Raw genomic sequence first — 24,320 nt, forward strand, 5'->3', positions numbered from 1 at the left:
CTGCTGTTCCCTCATGCAAAGGATGAGGATACCAGGCACACAGTAGCTGCTCAATAAATACATGTTGACTGACCAAATGAAAACTATTTACCCTAGTGTTACATCAGAAAATTTCTAACTTTCTCCTGTCAGATTTTATATGCAGAAGTACAAAGCTAAAAAATCTTTATAGTTCAATCCCTTCATGCAAGAAAGCATTTTAAAGTAATGGGCCACAGAAACAACTGGGATTTCCTGATAGTCAGGAAACAAATGATTAACAATTTACATTATTATTGTAACATTAATAACAATAAACATTTATGGAATGCTACTACTTGCTGAGCACTTCATGTGTAGTACCTAACTTAGTGCTCATAACAAACTCTGAGGTGGCTAGTGGTGTCACCTCCATTTTACAGGTAAGGGCTGCTACATCACAGCTCACTTCTCAGTGGACTCCATGGTTTCCACAGCATCTTCTCCCCTCCATGTGCTCTCCCAACTGGGAGCAACAGGTAGGGTGTGAAATGAGAGGTGACAGTTTTCTTCCTAGTGGCCAGACATGTTAGGATTTGAATTAAAATTTGCTGAGCTGTATTTTACATTTACCTTTTATAACATGAAAGATCACCCTAGTCATTTTTCTATTTCAATAAACGTCTATAGAACTATATCAGAGTCCTGGAATTCCAGATGCAAATGTTGAACCCTGCAAATGTTTTAAGAATTCAGTTGTGAAAGATATGAAAATGTTTTTCAGAAGGCATGTTTTTGGGGGGCTTGTTTTTTCAATAATTTAGAACAGTTTATTCTGTCAATATTCATTCTATCGAACTCTATATACATAACATTACACTTATGCAAAGAAAAATAGAAAGACATTACGAGATAATGATTCATTTTCTTTCAAACAGACTGTCAGAACAGGGGTCAGCAAACTTTTCCTTAAAGGGCCAAGTAGTACATATTTTAGACGTGCAGGCCATATAATTCTGCCATCGTGGAAAGCAACCAAACACAAAACATAAATAAATGGATATTATTTGGTTTCAATAAAACTTTATTTACACAAATGGCCAGCCCATGGACCATAGTTTGCTGACCCCCTATGTTAAAAGATTCCCAATATTAGTGGAATGAATGAAATGGACCAGATAATTTCAGGTAAATCTGCCAAATTTCTCTCTCTTTATATCCTTATAACTAAAAATAATGACTTTAGAAAAGTGACAATTTTAGCATGCAAAACAGACATTTGGCTCTGTGATAAACTGAATTAGTTAAAAGAATCCTTGTATTTATTTTTTAAACAGCACAAATGCAGGTGACATAGTAAGTCCATAATTCCCACATAACTTATAAACTTAACAACCAAGAGTCTATGTTTTTATAATCTTCTGCATCATTCATAACTATACACTCTATGGAATCCATTCCATAGCAGCAGAGGAGAACCTTAACTCAAAGCACCAAGTTTCCAGGCATTATTACAAATGTCTTGTTTTCATTCTCTAATACATGCAGTCAAACTGCCTAGGAAGCAAATACCAATTCACCTTAAGCGTCAATAAGGGAAAACAGTTGAGCAACCAACATTACTCTTACATCTAAAACTGATTCTACCTCTTTACCTTATTACATTTCCTTCCATGAACATTTTAACTTTTAATGTAGCTATATTTAATATGAATATAAATTGAAACTTGAACATAATCTCTTTCAGATTCAACTAACAGTTTAGGATGTTCGTATCTGTTTCAGCAGTCCTGAGGAAAACAAAAACATCTCTAGAATATTCTGGCAATCTTTATTAAAAGTTAAATTTAGAATTTTATAGCAAAGTAATGTGGTCTGTTTGTCCAAATTATAAATTAAAAAATTCCTTAATTTATGTAGATTAAGATACAAAGCTAATTCCCAATACATTTTATAGAAGTGTGTTTTCATTTTTTGAACAAGCAGGGTTTAAATGGGCATTTTTAGGACCTTGCTCACATCAGCCCTATCTACCCAGAGACTACTGAATCCACTAAATGGACAATGAAAACTGGTTGAGGCTGCTGATGAATGCTTCAACAGGAATCTGATACACAGACACAGATTCCATTGTTATAGTCAATGGAACGGAAGTCTTCCTTAAAATATGCTCCTGATAGGCTGAAGATAGAGTAGTGGACTGTTAGTTCTTTAAGCCAAAAATGCATGGATGTTGTACAAAGGCTTCATTCTCTGCCTGTAGTCAGTAACTTGAGGGCCTTCTGTAGATTCTGCACTGCAGTGCTGACATCTTCATACTGCAAAGCACTGCCAGCGTATTTGCAGTATTTCTGAGCTCTAGCAAAGTCCTCTGGTGTTAGTCGGATATCTCCTAAGAGAAAAACAGAGTAATTAAGATATTTATAAAGAATATAAGAAGCGTTCTTTTAGGCTAGGTAAATGCTTATATTCAAGATTACAGAAAATGTTTAAGGTTATATTAAAAAATGGAAGGTTTTTTCCCCAATCCCCAGTTGTATTTGAATAAAGTTTCTTTATGCTTTTAAATTTTTAAATTACTAATATAAACCATACAGATGTCAATACATAACAACTTATATGAGCAAGATTTTCCTACCAGAAGTCATAAACTGGAAGCCTTTATATTTTGGCAAATTAACTGCAAAAAAATTATATTCTGTATAAAACAAGGAAAATAGCTTTGGTGTGTATGTTAGAATTGCTGAGCCTCTCTTTTCATGGAACAATAAATACACACAGACTAAACCATTCAACCCTCATTTGAACTAGAATATAAATATAACAAAAAAAAATTAAATAACAAACTTTATGTTAAAAAGTTACATAAGTCATCTAACTTTTTTTAAGCATGAAAATAGTTTGCATTTTTGTGCTGTCCATATACAAAACTCTAAGGTTTAACTAAGATATATCATTAAACTACACAATTAAAGATGTAAACAACCCTTACCAATTATTTGTCCAAAATTTATTCCAGCAAGTTTTCTAGTTACACATGTGATTAATATGGACAGAGCCCAACTAAATAATTTGGGTAAAAAAAACACACTGAAAACATTTCATTTAATCTAAGATTTGAATATACTTGAATATATATTTCTAAAGGTGAAATTAAAAACTGACTTTGTGTCTTACCTTTGGAAATAAATACCATTTTCTTTAGAAATTTTTATGAGGATTCTAAGGAGAACTGGTCAGAAGGCTGGGGGCATACAACATAACGAAAAAATATATTTCGATTCTGTTTCTAAATGAACATATAATACATATCGATCCTGTTTATAAGCTTGTAGTTATAAATATAATTACTTTTTTTAGTTGCTTTTAATTTTCCCAGATAGTACAGCATAAAATGAAAACTCTGACATTCCCTAGGCAAGGACTTCAAAGTATGTAGCAATTCCAGGTACTCTGATACTAAATTCTTATCCAAATTATTATTTTCTAAAAATTTTCAAAAAAGGATACTGAAACAATGTATCCTAAAGTTTCTAGCCCAGTGTAAGTGCTGAATAGCTTCAACAAAGGAATATAAAAAAGCTGTCTGTACTTTAAATTATTTCCCACATTTTAAAAGGAATAAAAGTTCACACAGAATTAAACATTAATTAAATTTCAGATTTTAAGATAATGCACTTATACAACTACATATAGTAACTAGCCCAGTGTGTTACACATACAAAGCCTTCAAATATTTGTTGAATTAATATTATTAAAGCTTATATTAAGAGTTGGTCCTTACTGTTGTGAATCAGAGATTACACATTCCAATTTTAACAGAACTTATTTTAATTTCCCTGAATTCTGGTCTTGCTTAAAAGTAAGAAATACAAATGAATAAACTAGTAAAATGTAATTATATATTTAAAAAACAAAAAACAGTTTCTCCACAGTTCTATTTTTAGTATTTTAGTGACTTGGCATTTGTTACCCATTAAACCTAAAAAACAATTGTCCTGCAGTTCTTTTGACAATTTAGTCAGGCACACTTCTGCTTATTTTTTTTATTGAAAGATTCATCAATGTTTTTTCAAAGTATATTGAGAGGCTCTAGTCATCTAGATGTATACTATTATCTAGGTGAGTGAGACATCTTTGAAAATTAAGTTTACCTTAATACTACTCATTTTGTGCTTTAATAGTCTATTCTTCTATCTCCAGGCAATGTTTAAATATGTAAGACATCTATCCAGAATTTACTGGACTTTCTGGAGGAAAGCCCTAATGCTCAGGATTAATTTTATTTTTTACAGCATCAGCTTTAACACTGTTTTGCTGACATATCACTTATTTATTAATAAGATAAAAATGTGTACAGTAGTAAGAACTCCATTACTATTTTAGTTTTTATAAACTAAACTTATCTACTAATGATAAAACTATTTTAAAACACAAATATTGCATTTTTTTTTCATGGAATAACAATTTCAATATTTATAAAATGTGAATAAAATATCTTAGCAGCAAACTATAATTACAGATACATAATATATAGCTTACAGCATGTATGACAAATTATGTAACTATCTTATAAAATGTAATAACTAGATGATAACCAACTTACAGATTTAGATGCAAAATGTAATTTACAGATTTATATAGATGTTAAGATTTATTTTTACCAATTAAATAAATATATAAATATTTATAAGTAAATATATATTTATGTAGAATATATAAAAATATTCTATATAAATATATAATATATATATAAATATATAAAGAACTTAAAAAGTTATGTCAAATAGTTACTTTTGCTATTTTGTAATATTTCAAGCTTTCTTTCCTTTAAAAATATTATCTATAAGTCATTAATAATAAAATGCATGAATTAAAATTTTATATTAAATAAAAATAAAATCTGCTTCCTAGTTAGGATTCTTTTAAATTAGCATTTAAAAACTAAATAGAGAAAGTGAAAGAGACATAACAAAGGAAAACACATTTCAGGAAGAGAACAACTGTTCAATTTCAGTTTATCTGATTTTATATTCAAAATAGTAACTATTACTTAATGCACCTAAATGAAAGCTGTTTTTTTTTCTATCATTAAAATTTACCAGAAGCCATAATCAGAACCAGAGAGAGCACACTGTGGATCTAAAAGGTGTTTAAAGAATTAGGAAAAAAAAAAAAAAAAAAAAAAGAAAGAAAGATCACATACAGCTAATCCAACTGTAAAAAAAAAAATAAATAAAAAAAATAAAAAGAATTAGAGAAGTTGTCTAATTTAATATAATATCTCTTTTTTGAAATCTGTGCTTATAAGTTCCAGATGCCTTCAAGAAGACTGTCTTTATCACAGAGCTGCTTCTCCCCTTCACAGGGCAGGACAAGAACCGGGCAGAGGAGAGGTAGAGCCATCAGTTAAGTTCTCTATTCTGGGGGAAAGAGCCTGGGTCAGCATTGGATCAAAGGTAACATTATTTGGTATAAAGAGAAATCCCTGCATGCTCAGTTGCTAGAAGCATCTATTTCCAAGGTTGATTTATCTAACCTTGACAGAAGATAGAATACTTAATTGTAAATATTTCCAAAATGGGTCTTTAGAGATTTTTTCCTACTTAACTAGAAATTCATGTGAAGGACCTTGGATAATCTGATCCTAGTGTACTCAATTATCCTCTGACTTGAATGGAAGGCATAGGCAAAATCATATGGGAATCATCTGATTCCCTGCAGTAAATCTTGGAGGTAAATATAAAGTACAGTACTGATCCCTTAAATCCAGGCATCGCCAGGACACATCACTTAATAATGGCAACAGCAATAGTAATGATTAGAGGCAGAATATTATTATGTCACGAACTATGCTAAATATTTTTCATATATTCCATTTAATTTTTAAAAAACCTTTAAGAGGTAAGTTGTTATTCACACTCTAATACTATCAGGTATATACAAGTTAAAAAAGTAAATACTGTACTTCAAATACCTACCTTCCCAATTCTATTCTCCTCTTCAGAGTGAGCCACAAATTCATTACAAAAGTATTTAACCTTTTAAAATATGTGCACAGTATTCCATAGGACAGATGGACCATAATTTCTCATTAATAGACACTTAAAATTGTTTTATACTAATACAAGTGATGCTGAAATAAAATATCCTTGTAAATACATTTTGTGCTCATGTCTAAATATTTCTCTAAGATAGATTCCCAAAAGTGGAACAGCTGAGTCAAAAAAACATTTGCTATTCTGACAGTGACAGAATGCTACTGAAGAAGGCTTTACCAATTTATATTCCCACCAACAGCATACAAGAGTCATTCCCTATGTTTATTTCTCTGGTTTCTTTTTTCCTATTGAGTTAGGTTTTATTTATTTGCAGGAGCTCTTTATATATGCTCTGAACAGTAATTCTTTATTTTTTTAAGTATTGATTTCCTCCTGGTCTATTAGTTGCATTTTAACAATATAATGGGGAGAGGAAATCTTTTGCTGTATGCAATTTATTACTTTTCATTAGTCCAACCTGTTAAGATACAACCAAATGAGATACAGGAATTGGCGGATAGTATCTTATATATATTTTTTCTAACATCAGTTTTGATGTTTTTTTTTCTTGCCACACTGATCCAAATGCCACTTTTGTCATTATTTTAATTCCCATACTGTGTGGCCTGATTTCTGGATTCTTTATTCTGTTTCACCGTTCTGTCTAGTCTGCTTCAGATATTTTCACATCATATTTTAGGGAGAGCTTTTACAGGTACATGGGACTATAGAGAGGAATCTGAAAAACAAGTTTAACAGAGGAATATAGTATTTGCTGGGCAGGTTATCTGTCTACTAATAGACATTTTCCACTATGTTCTTGGGTAATTTGCTAGTTTATTATAGTTTCTTTACTCTTCTTACCTTAGCACTATGTTCCCCCATGAAACATACACATACTCGTAAACTAGGCCTTTCAGGATTCAAAGGCCATTGCAGCTCTTGATTTTAGGTTTTATAACTTATCTGCTTTTAATAAAACCAGGAAAAGTAGAATAAACTTAATGTAACTCATACACTTGAATAAGTCATCTACCTTGCCCCTCCCCACTTCACTTTTGAATTATTTCTATTTTTTGTTTTCTCTAGGTTACTTCCCTAACCCCAGTTGATAAGCTTATACCACCATTTCTTGATTTATCAGTTTTTAGGCTTTATCTACTGACACTCTGCTATGAAAGGTAAAGAATTTACCTCACTTTCCTCCTCTCCTACCCTATCTCCTTCTAAATTTATTAGTGCTTTTAAATTTCTTAGTTGCTTACTTTTGTCTTCTATTTCTCATTCCATCAACTCTAGAAAAAAAATCGCAACATTTCACTTCTGGACACTCATCCTAATAACAGCTTTCTTTTATTCTACCTTTCAACTTCCAGAAATATCTCTCTACCTTCACTTGTCAGTGTTGATTTATATTCTGCCCTGAATAAAGTATTCTGTTTGTGATAAGCCTATGCCATTTCAAGGAGAATGTTCCTTGTGTCCAAGTCAAACAAAATCCCTTTTCTTACATTTCATAATTCAATTATTGCTCAAAATCATGGCATATTTCAGTTTGCTTCTTACTTGAAACTACTTGTACGATTTAAAATGTTTTCTTGGATCTTTTCATTCTTCTTGGGAAAGGAATTCTACAGCTTCTTATCCATTTCTTTCCCATTCTACAGCTTCTTATTCTACATATTGCATGGAATCCGCTTGATTTTTCTTAAAGGAGGGGAGCTCTGATTTTCTGTTCTAATTTTAGAGCAATTGCTTTTCAAGCCTATGGAAAAGCTGTCAATGGAATTTTTCTTTAGGTGACCTAAGATTAATTTCACCATTTCTTATATCTCATATTTCTTTTCTTGGTTATCATTCTTTTCTTGATGGAGTAACTTCTGATAACTTCCTTAGAAATGGTGTATGGTAGGCAAAACTTCAGAATCCCTACATATTTAATAATATTTATTTTGCCTTCACACCTGACAGTTTGGTTGGGTAAAGAATTCCAGGGTTCTAGTTCTAGATGGTAGACTAAGGATACATAATTGACTATTTTTCCTTCTGAAACTATATTAAAATGATAAGGTAAAACAAAAGGAAATAAATTCTAAAATTGAAGGAAAAGCAGAGAAGAGAAAAGAGTATAAAAACTGGAAAGGATAATTGACAAGAGATTTAAAGAAACTTCTAGAAAAGTAGAAATTAAGTGAAGGTATGCTGTTAGATAAAACAGTGTCAAAAAAAATCCCAACTCAGAACATGTAATATAGGAGGCAACTGGGGAGCCTATCCAGAGAAACTTCAGAGAGGGTCTAGCTGTATGAGTGGGACTGGGGGGATCTTTACTGAGTCAGTCTAAAACAATTATCTGCACTAGTTTCACATCCTTCCCCCCTCTATCAACCTCTGCATACCTGCACACCCTCAGCCTTAATGGCTTCCCATCTCTCACATGAGACCTTAGGCAAAAAAGATAGAGAATGTCTCTCTAATATTGTGGAATTAACTTCCTGGACAGAGCTAGGACTGACAAGGTATGTGTGGTACACCCTTTGCCATCCCCCTCCAAGAAAAGATCTCCTCATCCACGGCTGAGATGCAGGAGGAAGCTGAATGGCCTGTTCCCACTCACAGGAGAGAACAGAAAAATCAAGTGGGAAACAGACCTGCAGACATAGTATCGGGGGAAATTCAATAACATCTACTGAAAATAATCAATCAACATCTTCATTCTAAATATAAAAGGACTAATCTCATCAGACATATGAAGAAAACTCTGAATAAGAAAGACCAAATTAAACAAACAGAACAACCAAGTGGGGGAAAAAAAAAGAAGTTGAAAAGATTAAAAAAAAAAAGAGAATGCCTTTGGATTTAGGTATTTTTGATAATAAGAAACAATCTTGGTTTACTGGAGAATCTAGTGTTTATAAAGGCGTTCAAAGAAATGTGTTTCAAATTACCTAGACATTCAAATAGACTGAACTCCTAAGATAAAAGTACAAAACAATGCCCCCAAACAGCAGAAACACTATATCTCAAAAAGCAGCTGACTTACCCTGGGAAACTGTATTGAAAAGTGCAGGATCAATGGCCGGAATAGTCTGTGGAGTAGGCTGGATAGTGTTACTTGTTACACCTGCAAATCAGAAAACCGTAAATGGGTATAAAAGTGTTACACCTCTCAGTTACATTCTAGGAAAGCGCTCAAAGGATCATGGAGGAATTTCATTACTTCACTTAATTACTTTCTTGAAACCTTAATGAACTGAAATTTGATATACTTATTTGATGGTGGAGGCTGCTACAGGAAATATGCAGAAAAATACATTTTGAGTGTTTACACACATGTATTGGCCACACATTTCTTATTATGTATTTTGCATTTTCTATCATGTCTAATACTTCAAGTTGCTTCTCAAGTAAAGCTTACCTAATATCTGTAGAAGTAACAGACTCCCTTCCTACCTTTTAATTTCTTAAATAAATAATTAATTTTGGGAGTAAGGTGGGATATAAATATGATTTAGTTTAACTTATGGGATGAGTCCCATTTCATCACTATGAATGAAATTACAAATTATATATTCCAGTTTTCCAGTTTATATGTTTTTAAGATAATATTTTTATATATCCAATAAGCAATTAGTTTCGACTTCCTATTAGAACTTGTCATGACTGTCATATTCAGTGGATAACTAGCATTCTTGACTAATGCTCAGTAATATACTAGAGTTGAAGATTATTAATCATCTAAAAAATTAACACAAATTTTTGAAACTTCCCAAAAGAGACTTAGTTGATTCAATTAACAAGAAAGCAAATGAACAGGAAAAGTTGATTACTCTTGATTAATGGACTCAAATAGAAAGCAGGATTCTTCTGCCCTAAGCTAAGAGGTTAAATCTGAATAGGTAATCTGTAGTAAAGGTAAAGTAGGATAGACACTAGGACAAGAAGAAGGGGACAGAAGAGAGGGAGAAAACAAATTGTGAAGTTTTCAGGGTCATGGATACGTAGCCAATGAGAGTTCTAGAGCTATTGTTTCACAAAGGCTGACTGAAGTTCTGAAATATATTCTGCAGCTATGAAGTCTTGACTGTGAAGGATCTTCTCAATCCCTATCCAAAGGAAAAAAAATGGTTTAAATATATACTATTTTATCTCATTTAATTTTGTCTTAGGACAAACTAGTTTCACTTTACAGGCTTCGTGCTATTAAGTCATGAAAATATTACTTTTTTAACTAAAAATTGAACAAAAATTTTTAAAGTACAAAGGGGTATGGACGAAAAGTCAAGTACAAATTTTAAATAGTAAAAAAAAAAAAAAAAAAAAAGAGAGAAAAAACAAAGGTGAAAAGCCTGCCTCTCCAGGCACTTGAGGGCTATCACTAGTTTTAGGATACCCTTCTATGCACATACAAACATGTGTGTGTCCAGGCCAGTGTGTGTGTGTGTGTGTGTGTGTGTGTGTGTGTAAGGAAATAAATACTTTGCTAAGAAATTTTTGTTCTAGCCTAAATCAAAACCCTCTGGACAAACTCCTTTCTCTATGGAGAACGCATTATTTGGTATGTATGTTTTGCCAATGGTAATATGTCTGCATACTGTACTATTCTGTGCATTTTTCACTTAATATGCCTTAGCAATAATTCCAGGTTAAATATATTTAAATCCGCCATTTTTTTTTAAGATTTTATTTTTTTGATGTGGACCATTTTTTAAATCTTTATTGAATTTGTTAAAATACTGCTTCTGTTTTATGTTTTGTTTTTTTGGCCGTGAGGCATGTGGGATTTAGCTCCCCGACCAGGGATTGAACCTGCACCCCCTGCATTGCAAGGCAAAGTCTTAAAACAATGGACCGCTAGGTAAGTCCCTAATCCTCCTTGTTCTTTTTAATGGCTACGTAGTGTTCCATTCCATGCATGAACCACAATTTATAATGCTATCCATTACTGACGAACATTTAGGTTGTTTCCAAACTTTTGTTGCTATAGCTAATACTACATGCATATTTTTATACACTGTATACATGTATACGCATGAATATATTTTCAGGAAAAAATTACAGAAGTATAACTGCAACGTCAGGAGACATACAAATTTAAACTGACCAATTCATTGACTATCTTTTGCTTGATTTTGATAAATGCTAACAAAATATATTAAACTATAAACATATGAATGACATAATTCTCCCCACAAAACTTTAACTTTCAAAGGCACATAATTTACATAACATATATATTTTTAAAAAAATTTTTTTAAATTGGTATCTTTTTTTAAAATTAATTAATTAATTAATTTATTTATTTTTGGCTGTGTTGGGTCTTCGCTTCTGTGCGAGGGCTTTCTCTAGTTGCGGCAAGCGGGGGCCACTCTTCATCGCGGTGCGCGGGCCTCTCACTATCGTGGCCTCTCTTGTTGCGGAGCACAGGCTCCAGACGCGCAAGCTCAGTAGTTGTGGCTCACGGGCCTAGTTGCTCCGCGGCATGTGGGATCTTCCCAGACCAGGGCTCGAACCCGTGTCCCCTGCATTAGCAGGCAGATTCTCAACCACTGCGCCACCAGGGAAGCCCTACCTAACATATATTTTTTAAAGTTAGAATGCAAGATTTGAGAGGGCTCTTGAGACTACCCGGTGAAGTCCAGTGATTTGAAGCAGCTGAGCATAAAAACACAGGTAGGTGACTATATATATTCTTCACACAGATCTTTAGAAAAAAGGATAAGTTGACAACCGTCTCACAGACAATCTGGGTATCAGTGCCATTCCTTACTAAGTAATTTGTGCTTCTGCCTGAATTAAAATTCTCCTAACAAACCCTTTTCTCTATGGAGAAGGCATACTTTCTTTGGTCAGCCTCCTGCATTAATTTTTAAATGTGTATTTGTACATCTCCAGATGATTAATTAAGTAGGTAATATTACTTAACAAGAACAAAACAGAATTTACAGAGAGATAATTTAGTTATGTAGTAAAATTTTACTTGAGAGATATTAAAAAAACAACACAGGTAATCTGCATTTTATTAAGAACTCTGGTCACAGTCATTCAACCAAGACTTGAAATGACAGCACAGGCTGCTCAACATGCCTCATGCAGCAGTCAGAAGATGCTGCTTCTCATTTGTTTCCACGCCCAGGGACCAAGGCCTGTGTTCTTGGCAGCCATCATGACATGTTCCCATGGGGGCCTAGCATACAGGTTCAACTAAGTGCATAAATATGTTAAATCAGTAAAAATGGTTTTTAGTTTATGTTATTTATTTTTTGAAATGCCCAAATCTAGTTATTTTTCCTTCTTTCTTGATTTGGAAAGATTTCAATTGTCAATTTGTGAATGGGTTGCAGCCCCCTGGACTACAGCATGTTGGAATGATGTCACCATAAAAACATTCCTGGGGGAAAGCAGAACTGTGTTAGAAATTTCTTTCTTTCTATTACTTAACAAAAAGAAATGTTAACAAGTAACTTCCGGTTAATTTTTTAGCGGATGGTTGTTACACAGGCTATTTGATGAGATTAATATATATTCAAGAATTAAATGCTATATGATTTCTAATTAAGTACTAAATTGTTCTACTGACTATGTGGTGTGGGGATTCTGAAAAGGGAGAAATGGGTGTTAGTTAGAAAACTCTAGAAGATGTTGTAAAAAGTATTAATTAAACAGAACCCTGAAGGTCAGTAGCATTTGAAGAGGCAGAGAAAGAGAAAGACATGCTAACTACGAGGAACACTGTAAGCAAATGTAAGAAGATTGGGTTAAATAAACCTCAGAATAATCATAGAAAAATAGCACTGACAGAAATGGTTAGGCCAGAATATAAACCACTTTGAAAGCTGTAGAGCAGAATTCAAATGCAGTACTTCTGTCACTTAAAAGAACAACAATAAAAGAGCTAAGTTTTTGATTTACTTATGAGGTGAGCTGCATTTATAATTAAAAGGCTAGCATTAATTCTAAAATAACTCTTTTAATCTATTTAGATTTATTACTGACATCTTCTTCAGTATTTACAGACTGTGATAAGCATGTTTCAAGAGAAAGAAAAAACCATAGGCTGTGTTGCCTCTATCTGATATTACACAGTGGTAAAAGCACAAAGAGGTAAACACTTGGCTGTTCAAACAATCACTATCCCCGCCCTCCTTGCACCCTCTGCTTTTCTGTGGAAGAACTAAAAACTGTATATTAGTACATACTATTCTTTTCAGCTATCTTAAGGATTTCCCTTTGATAAAAGTGCATCCTGGACCTTTATATGAGAGAAAGTAAATCATTCTTAAAGTGAGTAAAAGGGGAAACATCTGCTATATTTATAAACTAAAACTGTTATTTCACTTTCTATTAGGCAATTATGAACTTTTTTTTTTTTTTTACTGTTTTAAATATAATAGAAAAAAAAATCTGCCAGCAAAGAGGAGATTCCCCTATCTCAAGCCAACCTTAAGAGGAAAAATATTATGAGAAATGTAGGTTCTGATTTGATAGAACTTTAGTTCCTTGGAAGGGAAACAGAAGGGAGGTGCCAAAAACATGAAATCCAAAAGACTTGGATTCAAATTCTAGTACTGTCACTTATTAGGTATGTTTCTATGTGTATTTTTTTGGGATAACTGCTTAATTTCTTTAGTTTGTAAATTAGGGATAGCAATATCTAATATAGCTCTGTTAGAATAAGTTTATGAAATAGCTATGATAATTATTTAAATGCTAAGTCTATAAGAATGTACACCTGATGCCCTAAAGCAGTTCCAAGGTTTTTAGTTTTATGTCCCACTCTGAAGAACATAAGAGAGTGAAAAAAAAAAAAATAAGGCTCATGCCAGATTTAAATGGATCAAAATGAACTGTTCATGCCAGAAAACTTCCTAACAGAAACAGAAGACTACCTCCTGATATCTATCTTTATGTGTGGATATTCTGAGCGGGAGTCTATTAGTTTGAACATACAAAACTACTAATATTTTATCACTTTTGTTGTACAAAAAGACACTTTGTTTGGTTCAACCTATTACAACCCTCCTACTACAAGCATATTTTCCCTCTCATATATACACACAGTATGCCTACATATAAAATATATGTATATGGGCCTATACCACAACTCTGCCCTAAGATACACTGTCTGAGCAATAAACCTTAGGCAATCTTTTTGTAAGGTCAATGTCCTACCCCAACAGTGACACTTTTCTTGATTCACAAAATGATTTTAAGTGTTCATTAACTTGCTATTAAATACCCTTTCTTTGGCACAGAAATAGGAAGGAACATTAAAAAAAAGGAAGCACAACTAAGGCACGTACCAGGCACCCGTGGAGGACCACGGACACCTAAGGGGACGGGAGGAACCCCCAGCGACCGGGTAGGACGTGGGGGCGTGGGGGGGAGTGAAGGGGGAGGAGAAGTGGAGGTGGGCGGGACTGGTGCCCCTGGGGGGGGGCTGGGGGAGGGGAAGGGATCCCACGCCCGAAAGGGGAAACTGGGGAACCACTGGGAGGGCAGAGGATCAAAAGGGAGTGTGGCCAGGTTTCCCCTGCCCACTTGGGCCCCCAGGAGCCTGCGGAGATCCCGGGCCTGTCCTCTGCCCACTGAAGCCCCCTCCAGCCCTGCGGGTCCTGAGGGAGTGGGAGGGAGGGAAGGGGGAGCAAAAGTAAAGGCTGGACCTCTGGAACCAGCACCCCTGAGGGGTGGCTGGGGGAAGGGAGGAGTTCCTAAACCCAGTGACCCACACACGGTTAGGGGTCCCGTGGGGACGGGGGAGACCCTGGGGGGGACGGCAGGGGGGCCTGGAGGAACAGAAGGGAACAGGGCCAGTGCTTTCCCTGTCCACTTAGCTACCGGGGAGCCTGCTGGGCTCTCAGGCCTAATCCTCTGCCCTCAGAGCCAACCTCCTGCCGTGCAGAGCCCAAGCCCCACTCCCACACCCTCACCCAGGCTCTACCTCCAAACTCCGGAACTCCACACTCCAGAGGCCCTCCTTTGGACATGCTGCCTCTCCCCTTCCCTCCAGGTCCTAAGCAGAGGCCCCGTCCCCAGGGCCTTTTCTAGCTGGGTCCTGCGCCTAGGCCCCGCCCCACACTCAAACATCACTCCCTCACCCATCTAGGCCTCGCCCCACCCTAAACCCCACCCCTGCCTAAGTTCCACACCCGCCTAGCCTAAATTCTGCCCCATACAAAGGCTTTTTTTTCCTCTTTTAGATTGGGGTTCTGTTTTACCTTGTGGATTCACTGTTGTTGATTCATTTACATTTCTATTTTTCCTAATAAAGATTTTATTTTTCTAAATTTATTTTATTCTTTATAGTTTGTTATTGTTCTCTCCCTTTGGCTTTTTCCCCCCACCCCCTTTTTTCTTCTGTTGTGGTTTTATTTTACCTTGTTGTGGTTGTTTCAATTATATTTTTATTTTTCCTAATATTTTTATCTTTCTAATTTTATTTTGTTTTCATTCTTTGATATCGTACTGCTCTTTTTTTCTTTCTTTCTTTTTCTTTTTTTTTTGCTGTGCCATGCAGCTTGCGGGATCTTCGTTCCCAGGCTGGAGGTCAGGCCCTAGCTCCTGTGGTGGGAGCTCCAAGTCCAATGCACTGGACTAACAGAGAACCTCAGATCCCATGGAATATTAATCGGAGTAAGGCCTCCCAGAGGTCCTCCTCTCAGCACCAAGACCCAGCTCTATCCAACTGCCTGCAAACTCCAGTGCTGGACGCCTCAGGCCAAACAACCAGTAAGACAGGAATAAAGCCCCGCCCATCAACAAAAATTTAAAAAAATGGAAATGACAAAAAAATATGTTACAGATGAAGAAGCAATGTAAAAACCTACAAGACCAAATAAATGAAGATGAATTAGGCAACCTACCTGAAAAAGAATTCAGAGTAATCATAGTAAACATGACCCAAAATCTGGGAAACAGAATGGAGAAAATACAAGAAACATTTAACAAGGATCTAGAAGAACTAAAGAGCAAACAAACAGTGATGAACAACACAATAACTGAAATTGAAAATACTCTAGAAGGAATGAACAGCAGAATAACTGAGGCAGAAGAACGGATAAGTGAGCTAGAAGATAAAATGGTGGAAATAACTGCCAGGGAGCAGAATAAAGAAAAAAGAATGAAAAGAATTGAGGACAGTCTCAGAGACCTCTGGGACAAAATTAAATGTATCAACATTCGAATTATAGGGGTCCCAGAAGAAGAAGAGAAAAAGAAACGGTCTGAGAAAATATTTGAAGAGATTATACTCAAAAACTTCCCTAACATGGGAAAGGAGATAGTCCATCAAATCCAGGAAGCACAGAGAGTATCATATATGATAAACCCAAAGAGAAACATGCCAGACACATATTACTCAAACTATCAAAAATTAAATACAAAGAACAAATATTAAAAGCAGCAAGAGAAAAGCAACAAATAACATACAAGGGAATCCCCATAAAGTTAACAGCTGATCTTTCAGCAGAAACTCTGCAAGCCAGAAGGGTGTGGAAGGACATATTTAGAGTGAAGAAAGGGAAAAACCTACAACCAAGATTACTCTACCCAGCAAGGATCTCATTCAGATTCGATGGAGAAATTAAAACCTTTACAGCAAGCAAAAGCTAAGAGAATTCAGCACCACCAAACCAGCTTTACAACAAATGCTAAAGGAACTTCTCTAGGCAGGAAACATAAGAGAAGGAAAAGACCTACAATAACAAAACCCCCAAAATTAAGAAAATGGTAATAGGAACATAGATATCGATAATTACCTTAAATTTAAATGGATTAAATGCTCCAACCAAAAGACACAGACTGGCTCAATGGATACAAAAACAAGACCTGTATATATGCTGTCTACAAGAGATCCATTTCAGACCTAGCGAACATACAGACTGAAAGTGAGGGGATGGAAAAAGATATTCCATGCAAATGGAAATCAAAAGAAAGCTGGAGCAGCAATTCTCATATCACACAAAATAGACTTTAAAATAAAGACTATTACAAGAGACAAAGAAGGACACTACATAATGATCAAGGGATCAATCCAAGAAGAAGATATAACAATGGTAAATATTTATGCACCCAACATAGGAGCACCTCAATACATAAGGCAAATGCTAACAGCCACAAAAAGGGAAATCGACAGGAACACAATAATAGTAGGGGACTTTAACACCCCACTTTCACCAATGGACAGATCATCCAAAATGAAAATAAATAAGGAAACACAAACTTTAAATGACACATTAAACAAGATGGACTTAATTGATATTTATAGGACATTCCATCCAAAAACAACAGAATACACTTTCTTCTCAAGTGCTCATGGAACATTCTCCAGGATAGACCATATCTTGGGTCACAAATCAAGCCTTGGTAAATATAAGAAAATTGAAATCGTATCAAGTATCTTTTCCGACCACAACGCTATAAGACTAGATATCAATTAGAGGAAAAAATCTGTAAAAAATGCAAACACATGGAGGCTAAACAATACACTACTCAATAACCAAGAGATCACTGAAGAAATCAAAGAGGAAATGAAAAAATACCTAGAAACGAATGACAAAGAAAACACAACCACCCAAAACCTATGGGATGTAGCAAAAGCAGTTCTCAGAGGGAAGTCAAGAGAAATACAATCCTACCTCAAAACAAGAAAAATCTCAAATAAACAACCTAACCTTACAACTAAAGCAATTAGAGAAAGAAGGACAATAAACCCCCAAAGCTAGCAGAAGGAAATAAATCACAAAGATCAGATCAGAAATAAATAAAAAAGAAATGAAGAAAACAATAGCAAAGATCAATAAAACTAAAAGCTGGTTCTTTGAGAAGATAAACAAAATTGATCAACCATTAGCCAGACTCATCAAGAAAAAAAGGGAGAAGACTCAAATCAACAGAATTAGAAATGAAAAAGGAGAAGTAACAACTGACACTGCAGAAATACAGAGGATCATGAGAGATTACTACAAGCGATTATATGCCAATAAAATGGACAACCTGGAAGAAATAGACAAATTCTTAGAAAAGCGCAACCTTCCAAGACTGAACCAGGAAGAGATAGAAAATATAAACAGATCAATCACAAGCACTGAAATTGAAACTGTGATTAAAAATCTTCCAACAAACAAAAGCCCAGGACCAGATGGCTTCACAGGTGAATTCTATCACACATTTAGAGAAGGGCTATCCCCTATGTTTCTCAAACTCTCCCAAAATACAGCAGAGGGAGGAATGCTCCCAAACTCATTCTACGAGGCCACCATCACCCTGATACCAAAACCAGACAAAGATGTCACAAAAAAAAGAAAATTACAGACCAATATCACTGATGAACATAGATGCAAAAATGGAAATAAAAACAAAACTAAACAAATGGGACCTAATGAAATTTAAAAGCTTTTGCACAGCAAAGGAAACCATAAACAAGACAAGAAGACAACCCTCAGAATGGGAGAAAATATTTGCAAATGAAGCAAATGACAAAGGATTAATCCCCAAAATACACACACAGCTCATGCAGCTCAATATCAAAAAAACAATCAACCCAATCCAAAAATGGGCAGAAGTCCTAAACAGACATTTCTCCAAAGAAGATATACAGACTGCCAACAAACACATGAAAGGATGCTCAACATCACTATCATTAGAGAAATGCAAATCAAAACTACAATGAGGTATCACCTCACGCCAGTCAGAATGGCCATCATCAAAAAATCTACAAACAATAAATGCTGGAGAGGGTGTGGAGAAAAGGGAACCCTCTTGCACTGTTGGTGGGAATGTAAATTGATACAGCCACTATGGAGAACAGTAAGGAGGTTCCTTTAAAAACTAAAAATAGAACAACCATACAACCCAGCAATCCCACTACTGGGCATATACCCTGAGAAAACCATAATTCAGAAAGAGTCATGTACCACATTGTTCACTGCAGCACTATTTACAATAGCCAGGACATGGAAGCAACCTAAGTGTCCATCAACAGATGAATGGATAAAGAAGATGTGGCACATATATACAATGGAATATTACTCAGCCATAAAAAGAAACGAAATTGAGTTATTTGTAGTGAGGTGGATGGACCCTGAGTCTGTCATACAGAGTGAGGTGAGAAAGAGAAAAACAAATACTGTATGTTAATACATATATATGGAATCTAAGAAAAAAAAAATGGTCCTTATGAACCTAGGGGCAGGAAAGGAATAAAGATGCGGACGTAGAGAACGAACTTGAGGACACAGGGAGGGGAAGGGTAAGCTGGGATGAAGTGAGAGAGTAGCACTGACATATATACACTACCAAATGTAAAGTAGATAGCTAGTGGGAAGCAGCCTCATAGCACAGGGAGATCACCTAGGTGCTTTGTGACCACCTAGAGGGGTGGGATAGGGAGGGTGGGAGGGAGATGCAAGAGGGAGGGGATATGGGTATGTATATATATACATATAGCTGATTCACTTTGTTATACAGCAGAAACTAACACAACATTGTAAAGCAACTATACTCCAATAAAGATGTTAAAAAAAAAACAGATAACCAACAAGGACCTACCGTATAGCAAAGAAAACTCTACTTAATATTCTGTAATAAAATATACGGGAAAAGAAAAAAAAAAAGGCAAAGGAAGCTAATTTGCTGAACACTGATTTTGTGTTAGGCATAGTAGTCAATTTTCATACTTCCTCCCCTTTAATAATTAAAACAGCTATGAGAAGTATGATTAATTTCATTTTAAAAAAGGGAATAACCTCGGTCGGGAACTGAGTAACAGTTGAGTTTGTGGTTTAGCAAGAAGTAGAAACTAATAACTAATACTATGTGACTCCCAAGTGTATTTTATTCTCACTTCACCCTTCTGTAAGGATGCTTGTGTTGGAGGCTCTTGGTCAGTTTTTAAACTTACTACCAATAGTATAACTTGAGCAGTATTTATCAAAGGCAAATACATCTAAATATGTAGCTGGTTTTGCTTACTTCATTCTACCCTGGAAATACTGAATATTCCCAAAAGATAATAAAATATTTAAAACAGTGTTCCATGAAATTTTACTTACAAAACTAATGGAAATTGGTCTATTAATTCCATCACATAGACCTGAAAGCAATGAAAAGTCAGGCAGGGTAAAATATACAGAATGATGATACTAAAGAGATCAGTGTTAAAATTATCATGTTCATCAATATGCTTAAAGACAAAAATGTTTGCATTATTTGTAGATGATATGAAGTTGAAAGCTTTAAAACAGGAGGAAAGAAACTAATCATAATTGCTGCTACAATGGTCAAAACAGAAAACTCTTAAATGTTGTTCAACTCATGCAAAATAACCTAAATGGTTTGGGTAAACTGAGGCTGAAAATTTGAAAGTCAATGAAGTAATGGTGAATAACAGCAACAGTAGAAATCAAGGCGCAAAGACAACTTTTATTCTATTATTTAAATATTTTGAAATATATAGGTTACTACCATAGATTACCCTTATGCTGAGATAAAAGTTTAAAAACAATTTTTGGAAAAAAAATTAAAATTAATTAAATTTAAGATTTATTTAAACTATGGTTTTAAATGCCCCTCTATTTGGAAGTATGGGTGATACTCTGTCAACAATACAAGTAAACAAGAGTATCTGCAACTTTCAAAAGTTTATCTTATGACACTGACTTATTCCTGGAGACTAGTTTTGTCAGATCTTTTTTCTATGAAAACACAGACATATAGTACTAATTTATTCAAAGATAGCAGGCATCACTTCCATGGTTTATTTTTAGACACGTTTGTAATATTAAAAAAACAAACAAACAAACCCCAAACCCCCTCCTTTCACTTGTCTGTGAATCCACTGCTATTGAGATTCTGTGCCTCAAAGCTTGCTCCTTCATCAATAATACCCATGTTGAGGGCGGAGGCAGGGTCCTAAGGGAATAAGTCAAGAAAAATGAATCTTGCGATCACAGTGGGAACCTGACAGACACATCCTGTAATAAGCCCCACTCACCTCAGTGCTATTCTTCAACAGTGAAGGGGAAAGAAAGGGAGGGGAAGAAAAAGAAAACAGCCACACACACGAAAAGCACAGGAACTTTACTTATTAATAAAACATAAGGTCAATAGTAATCAATTACACATAAATATTTTGTCATTTCTTAAAAAAATAAAATACAACTAATATTAAAACTTCAACGAAAAGGATTTAATTTTTTGGTGGGTTCAAGTGGAACTTAAAGATCTTATCATGCTTTAGGACCATCATTATGAGGCACATATATGAGAAGAAGTGCAGTTGTTATTTATGAAAGGAGAGTTCAAACTCGTTAAGCTTCAATTTCCTACCTGTGCTATGAGGCACTTCTGCTGGGGTATTAGCTGGAGCGTGGGCACCGGGAGGAATCTGTATTCCAGTATAGCTGCTTGATGGCATGTTGCTTGGGTCATACGTTGAAGGTGACGGCTGAGGTGGCTGAGTGGGCAGAGAGGCTGCTCCAGCATCTTCATTTTCCTCAACATCTATTATATAATACACATGCAATGTTAAATGAGGTCCAGACAGTCCCTGAGTCATGGGTTTTTTTTACGATGGTGCAAAAGTGATAGGAATTCAGTAGAAACCATACTTTGAATTTCGATCTTTTCCCAGGCTAACGATATGCAGTGTAGTACTCTCTGTGATGCTGGGCAGCTGCAGCCACAGCTCCCAGTCAGCCACGCAATCACAAGGGTAAAAAACCAATACACTTACAACCATTTTGTTTCTCACTTTCAGTACACTATTCAATAAATTACATGAGATATTCAACACTTTATTATAAAATAGACTTTGTGTTAGATGACTTTGCCCAACTGTGGGCTACTGTAAGTGTTCTGAGCACTTTTAAGGTAGGCTGGGCTAAGCTATGATGTTCAGTAGGGTAGGTGTATTAAATGCATTTTCAAATTATGTTTCCAATTTATAATGGGTTATCAGGATATAACCCCATTGTAAGATCTGTATTTTGAAATAGAAGTGCCAAATATTCTTATTTTGCTATACGGACATGACAGACATTTGAATGTAATTCTATTTAATGCAACTGAGAAGCAGCTTCTCTTAAAATAATTGTTTTAATTTTTTTCCTTTTCTTAAAACACTTAGTTGTGCCTGGCAGTATGATCAACATTTCTTTAAATTAATACTTTCCAACTTTGTAAAATCTTTGCATATATTATATTTTTCTTTTTTTTTTCTGGAGCATCAAGTTTATTAACTAGAATTGGAAGAACCAAGGCGTTCTTGGAACAAGAACTATCCCCCTCCCCCACCAACACAGAACACAGAAGAGTAGGGGAGGGGAGACGTGCCCCAGGAATGACAGTCCAGTCTCTGAAGTTTTCACCCAGGTGGCGGTTGAGGGGCAGACCTGCAGCCACGGTGGCCTCGCTTTCGGTCACCCAGGCTGCTCCGGACCATCCTCTGAGCTGGCCAGGGTCTTGGATACGATGCTTCTGAAGGCCGTGCAGAGAACACACCATCTTCCACTGGACCGGGCCCCAGGGAGCGCGGCGGCCTGACCTTCCTGCCTCGGTCATCCATGGGGTTCACATGGGCTCACTTTATTATGACGCCTCTTGCTGGGCAGCTTGCAACAAAGATGTTTTAAAATAAAGTTCCAGATTCTCCCAGCCACCCCTTGCTTTTTCTGGCTGTGGCCAGAGAGAGTGGATGAGGACACACTCTCAGGCTGCCCAGTGTGGGAGGACCTTCCAGTGTTGGACACACCCAGGGGGCAGCTGGTTCCCTCTGGGGCTCCAATCCTGCTGCTGCTGGAGGTGGATGTCCCAGTGCCACACTGGGGGGCTGGGCTGGGGGTGGCAGTCCTCGACTCCAGGCTGGGTGGGGGACAGGCAGACTCACCGGTCTTCTGCCCTGCCTGCTGGTCTTCCTGCAGCTGCACATTTTTTCTCTGGTAGAGCCACCTGGTTTGCAGGGAGGACACCACAGGGCTTGGAGAAGGCTCAAGTTCACTGCCACTGAGGTCCCCGGAAGAGAAGGGCTTCACAGTTATGATGGAGACCCCCCCCTTGGGTTTCATGGAGCTCAAACTGCCTGTTCCAGTGTCCTGGGTCTGGTCGCAAGTCAAGCCCGGAGTCCTCACCATTGTCACCTCCAGGTCCTCTTCACAGGGTGGCTGGAGTGGCTCCTTCTGGCCCATGTTCACCCATGGATGGCTTATGAGGTCAGGTAAGGTGCCTCTGTCACTGGGGTTGAGGGCAATCATTTTTTGTAATAGATCCCTTATCTCCAAAGACAGATAAGGTGGGATGGGGTACTGCCCTTGTAGGATTTGCTTCCGCAGCTCCTGTAAGTCTTTTCCCACAAAGGGCCGGGACCCAGTTACCATGGTGTAGAGCACTACTCCCAGGCTCCACACGTCCACCGCAGGGCCGCTGTAGCTCTGCCCCAGGAAGAGTTCCGGGGCAGCATAAGAGGCTGTGCCGCAGATCGTGTCCAGTAGGCCAGTGTCATCACACTTGTTGCTGAGGCCAAAGTCTGTAAGTTTGATATTCATGTTGGAATCAAAGAGGAGGTTCACTGGCTTCAAGTCCCGGTGCACGATGCCCCTCTGGTGGCAGTGCTGCAGGGCAGAGACCAGCTGCTGGAATGGGCCTCGGGCCTCCGCCTCTGTCATACGGCCATGGATCTTCAAATAGCGGGACATGTCCCCCCCACTGAGGTACTCCATCATCAGGAAAATTGTCTCCTCCGTGTCAATCACCCCCAGCAGTTTTACAATATTGGGGTGATTCAGAGCCTTCATACCACACACTTCCCGGAAAAGTGCCTGGACGCTTGAGAAGCTCTGACGCCTTTTCTTAAGGACCTTGACAGCCACCTGTGTCCCGGTCAGAATGTGCCGGGCCAACTTCACTTTACCGAAGGTGCCTTCACCAATGGTGTGGAGGATCTCGAAGTCATCAATATGAACCTCCTTGTCAGCAGAGTTGGCTGTGAGGCCCTGCATCGTGGTGACCTGCTAACTACACTGACTGACAGCACTACCTAGCAATGCTAACTATGCTAACTAACAATGCTAACTGTACTAACAGTGCTAAGTATGCTATCTCTACTAACAACGCTAACTATGCTAACTGTACCAACAGCGCTAACTAGTACTAACTACACTAACTATGCTAATAAAGTATTAACTATACCAACTATGCTAACTATACCAACAATACTGACTCTGCTAACTGTAGAAAGAAAAATGAGACAAATAAAAAAGAGTAGAGAAACGAGAAAAAAAAAAATCAACAAAATGGCAGAAACAAGGAAAAAACAAGCTAACTGTA

The 24,320-nt window shown here is 36.6% G+C and overlaps 1 protein-coding gene across 2 annotated transcripts in view; it reads right to left on the reverse strand.

Annotated features, from left to right (window-relative positions):
* Positions 1–1,770: 1,770 nt before the first annotated feature.
* Positions 1,771–24,320, reverse strand: part of VTA1 (vesicle trafficking 1) — a 71,115-nt gene continuing 48,565 nt past the window's right edge. The window contains exons 6-8 of one of the 2 annotated variants that reach the window (XM_061207099.1): positions 21,327–21,500; positions 9,043–9,123; positions 1,771–2,350 (exon numbers count right to left, since the gene is read on the reverse strand). In XM_061207099.1, the coding sequence (XP_061063082.1) occupies positions 2,205–2,350; positions 9,043–9,123; positions 21,327–21,500 (401 nt within the window). In that variant the 3' untranslated portion in view covers positions 1,771–2,204. The remainder of the gene's footprint in view (positions 2,351–9,042; positions 9,124–21,326; positions 21,501–24,320) is intronic. The other variant, XM_061207100.1, reaches the window with a different exon arrangement.

Source organism: Eubalaena glacialis, chromosome 12 (genome assembly GCF_028564815.1).
Source record: "Eubalaena glacialis isolate mEubGla1 chromosome 12, mEubGla1.1.hap2.+ XY, whole genome shotgun sequence".
Lineage (NCBI taxonomy): Eukaryota > Metazoa > Chordata > Mammalia > Artiodactyla > Balaenidae > Eubalaena > Eubalaena glacialis.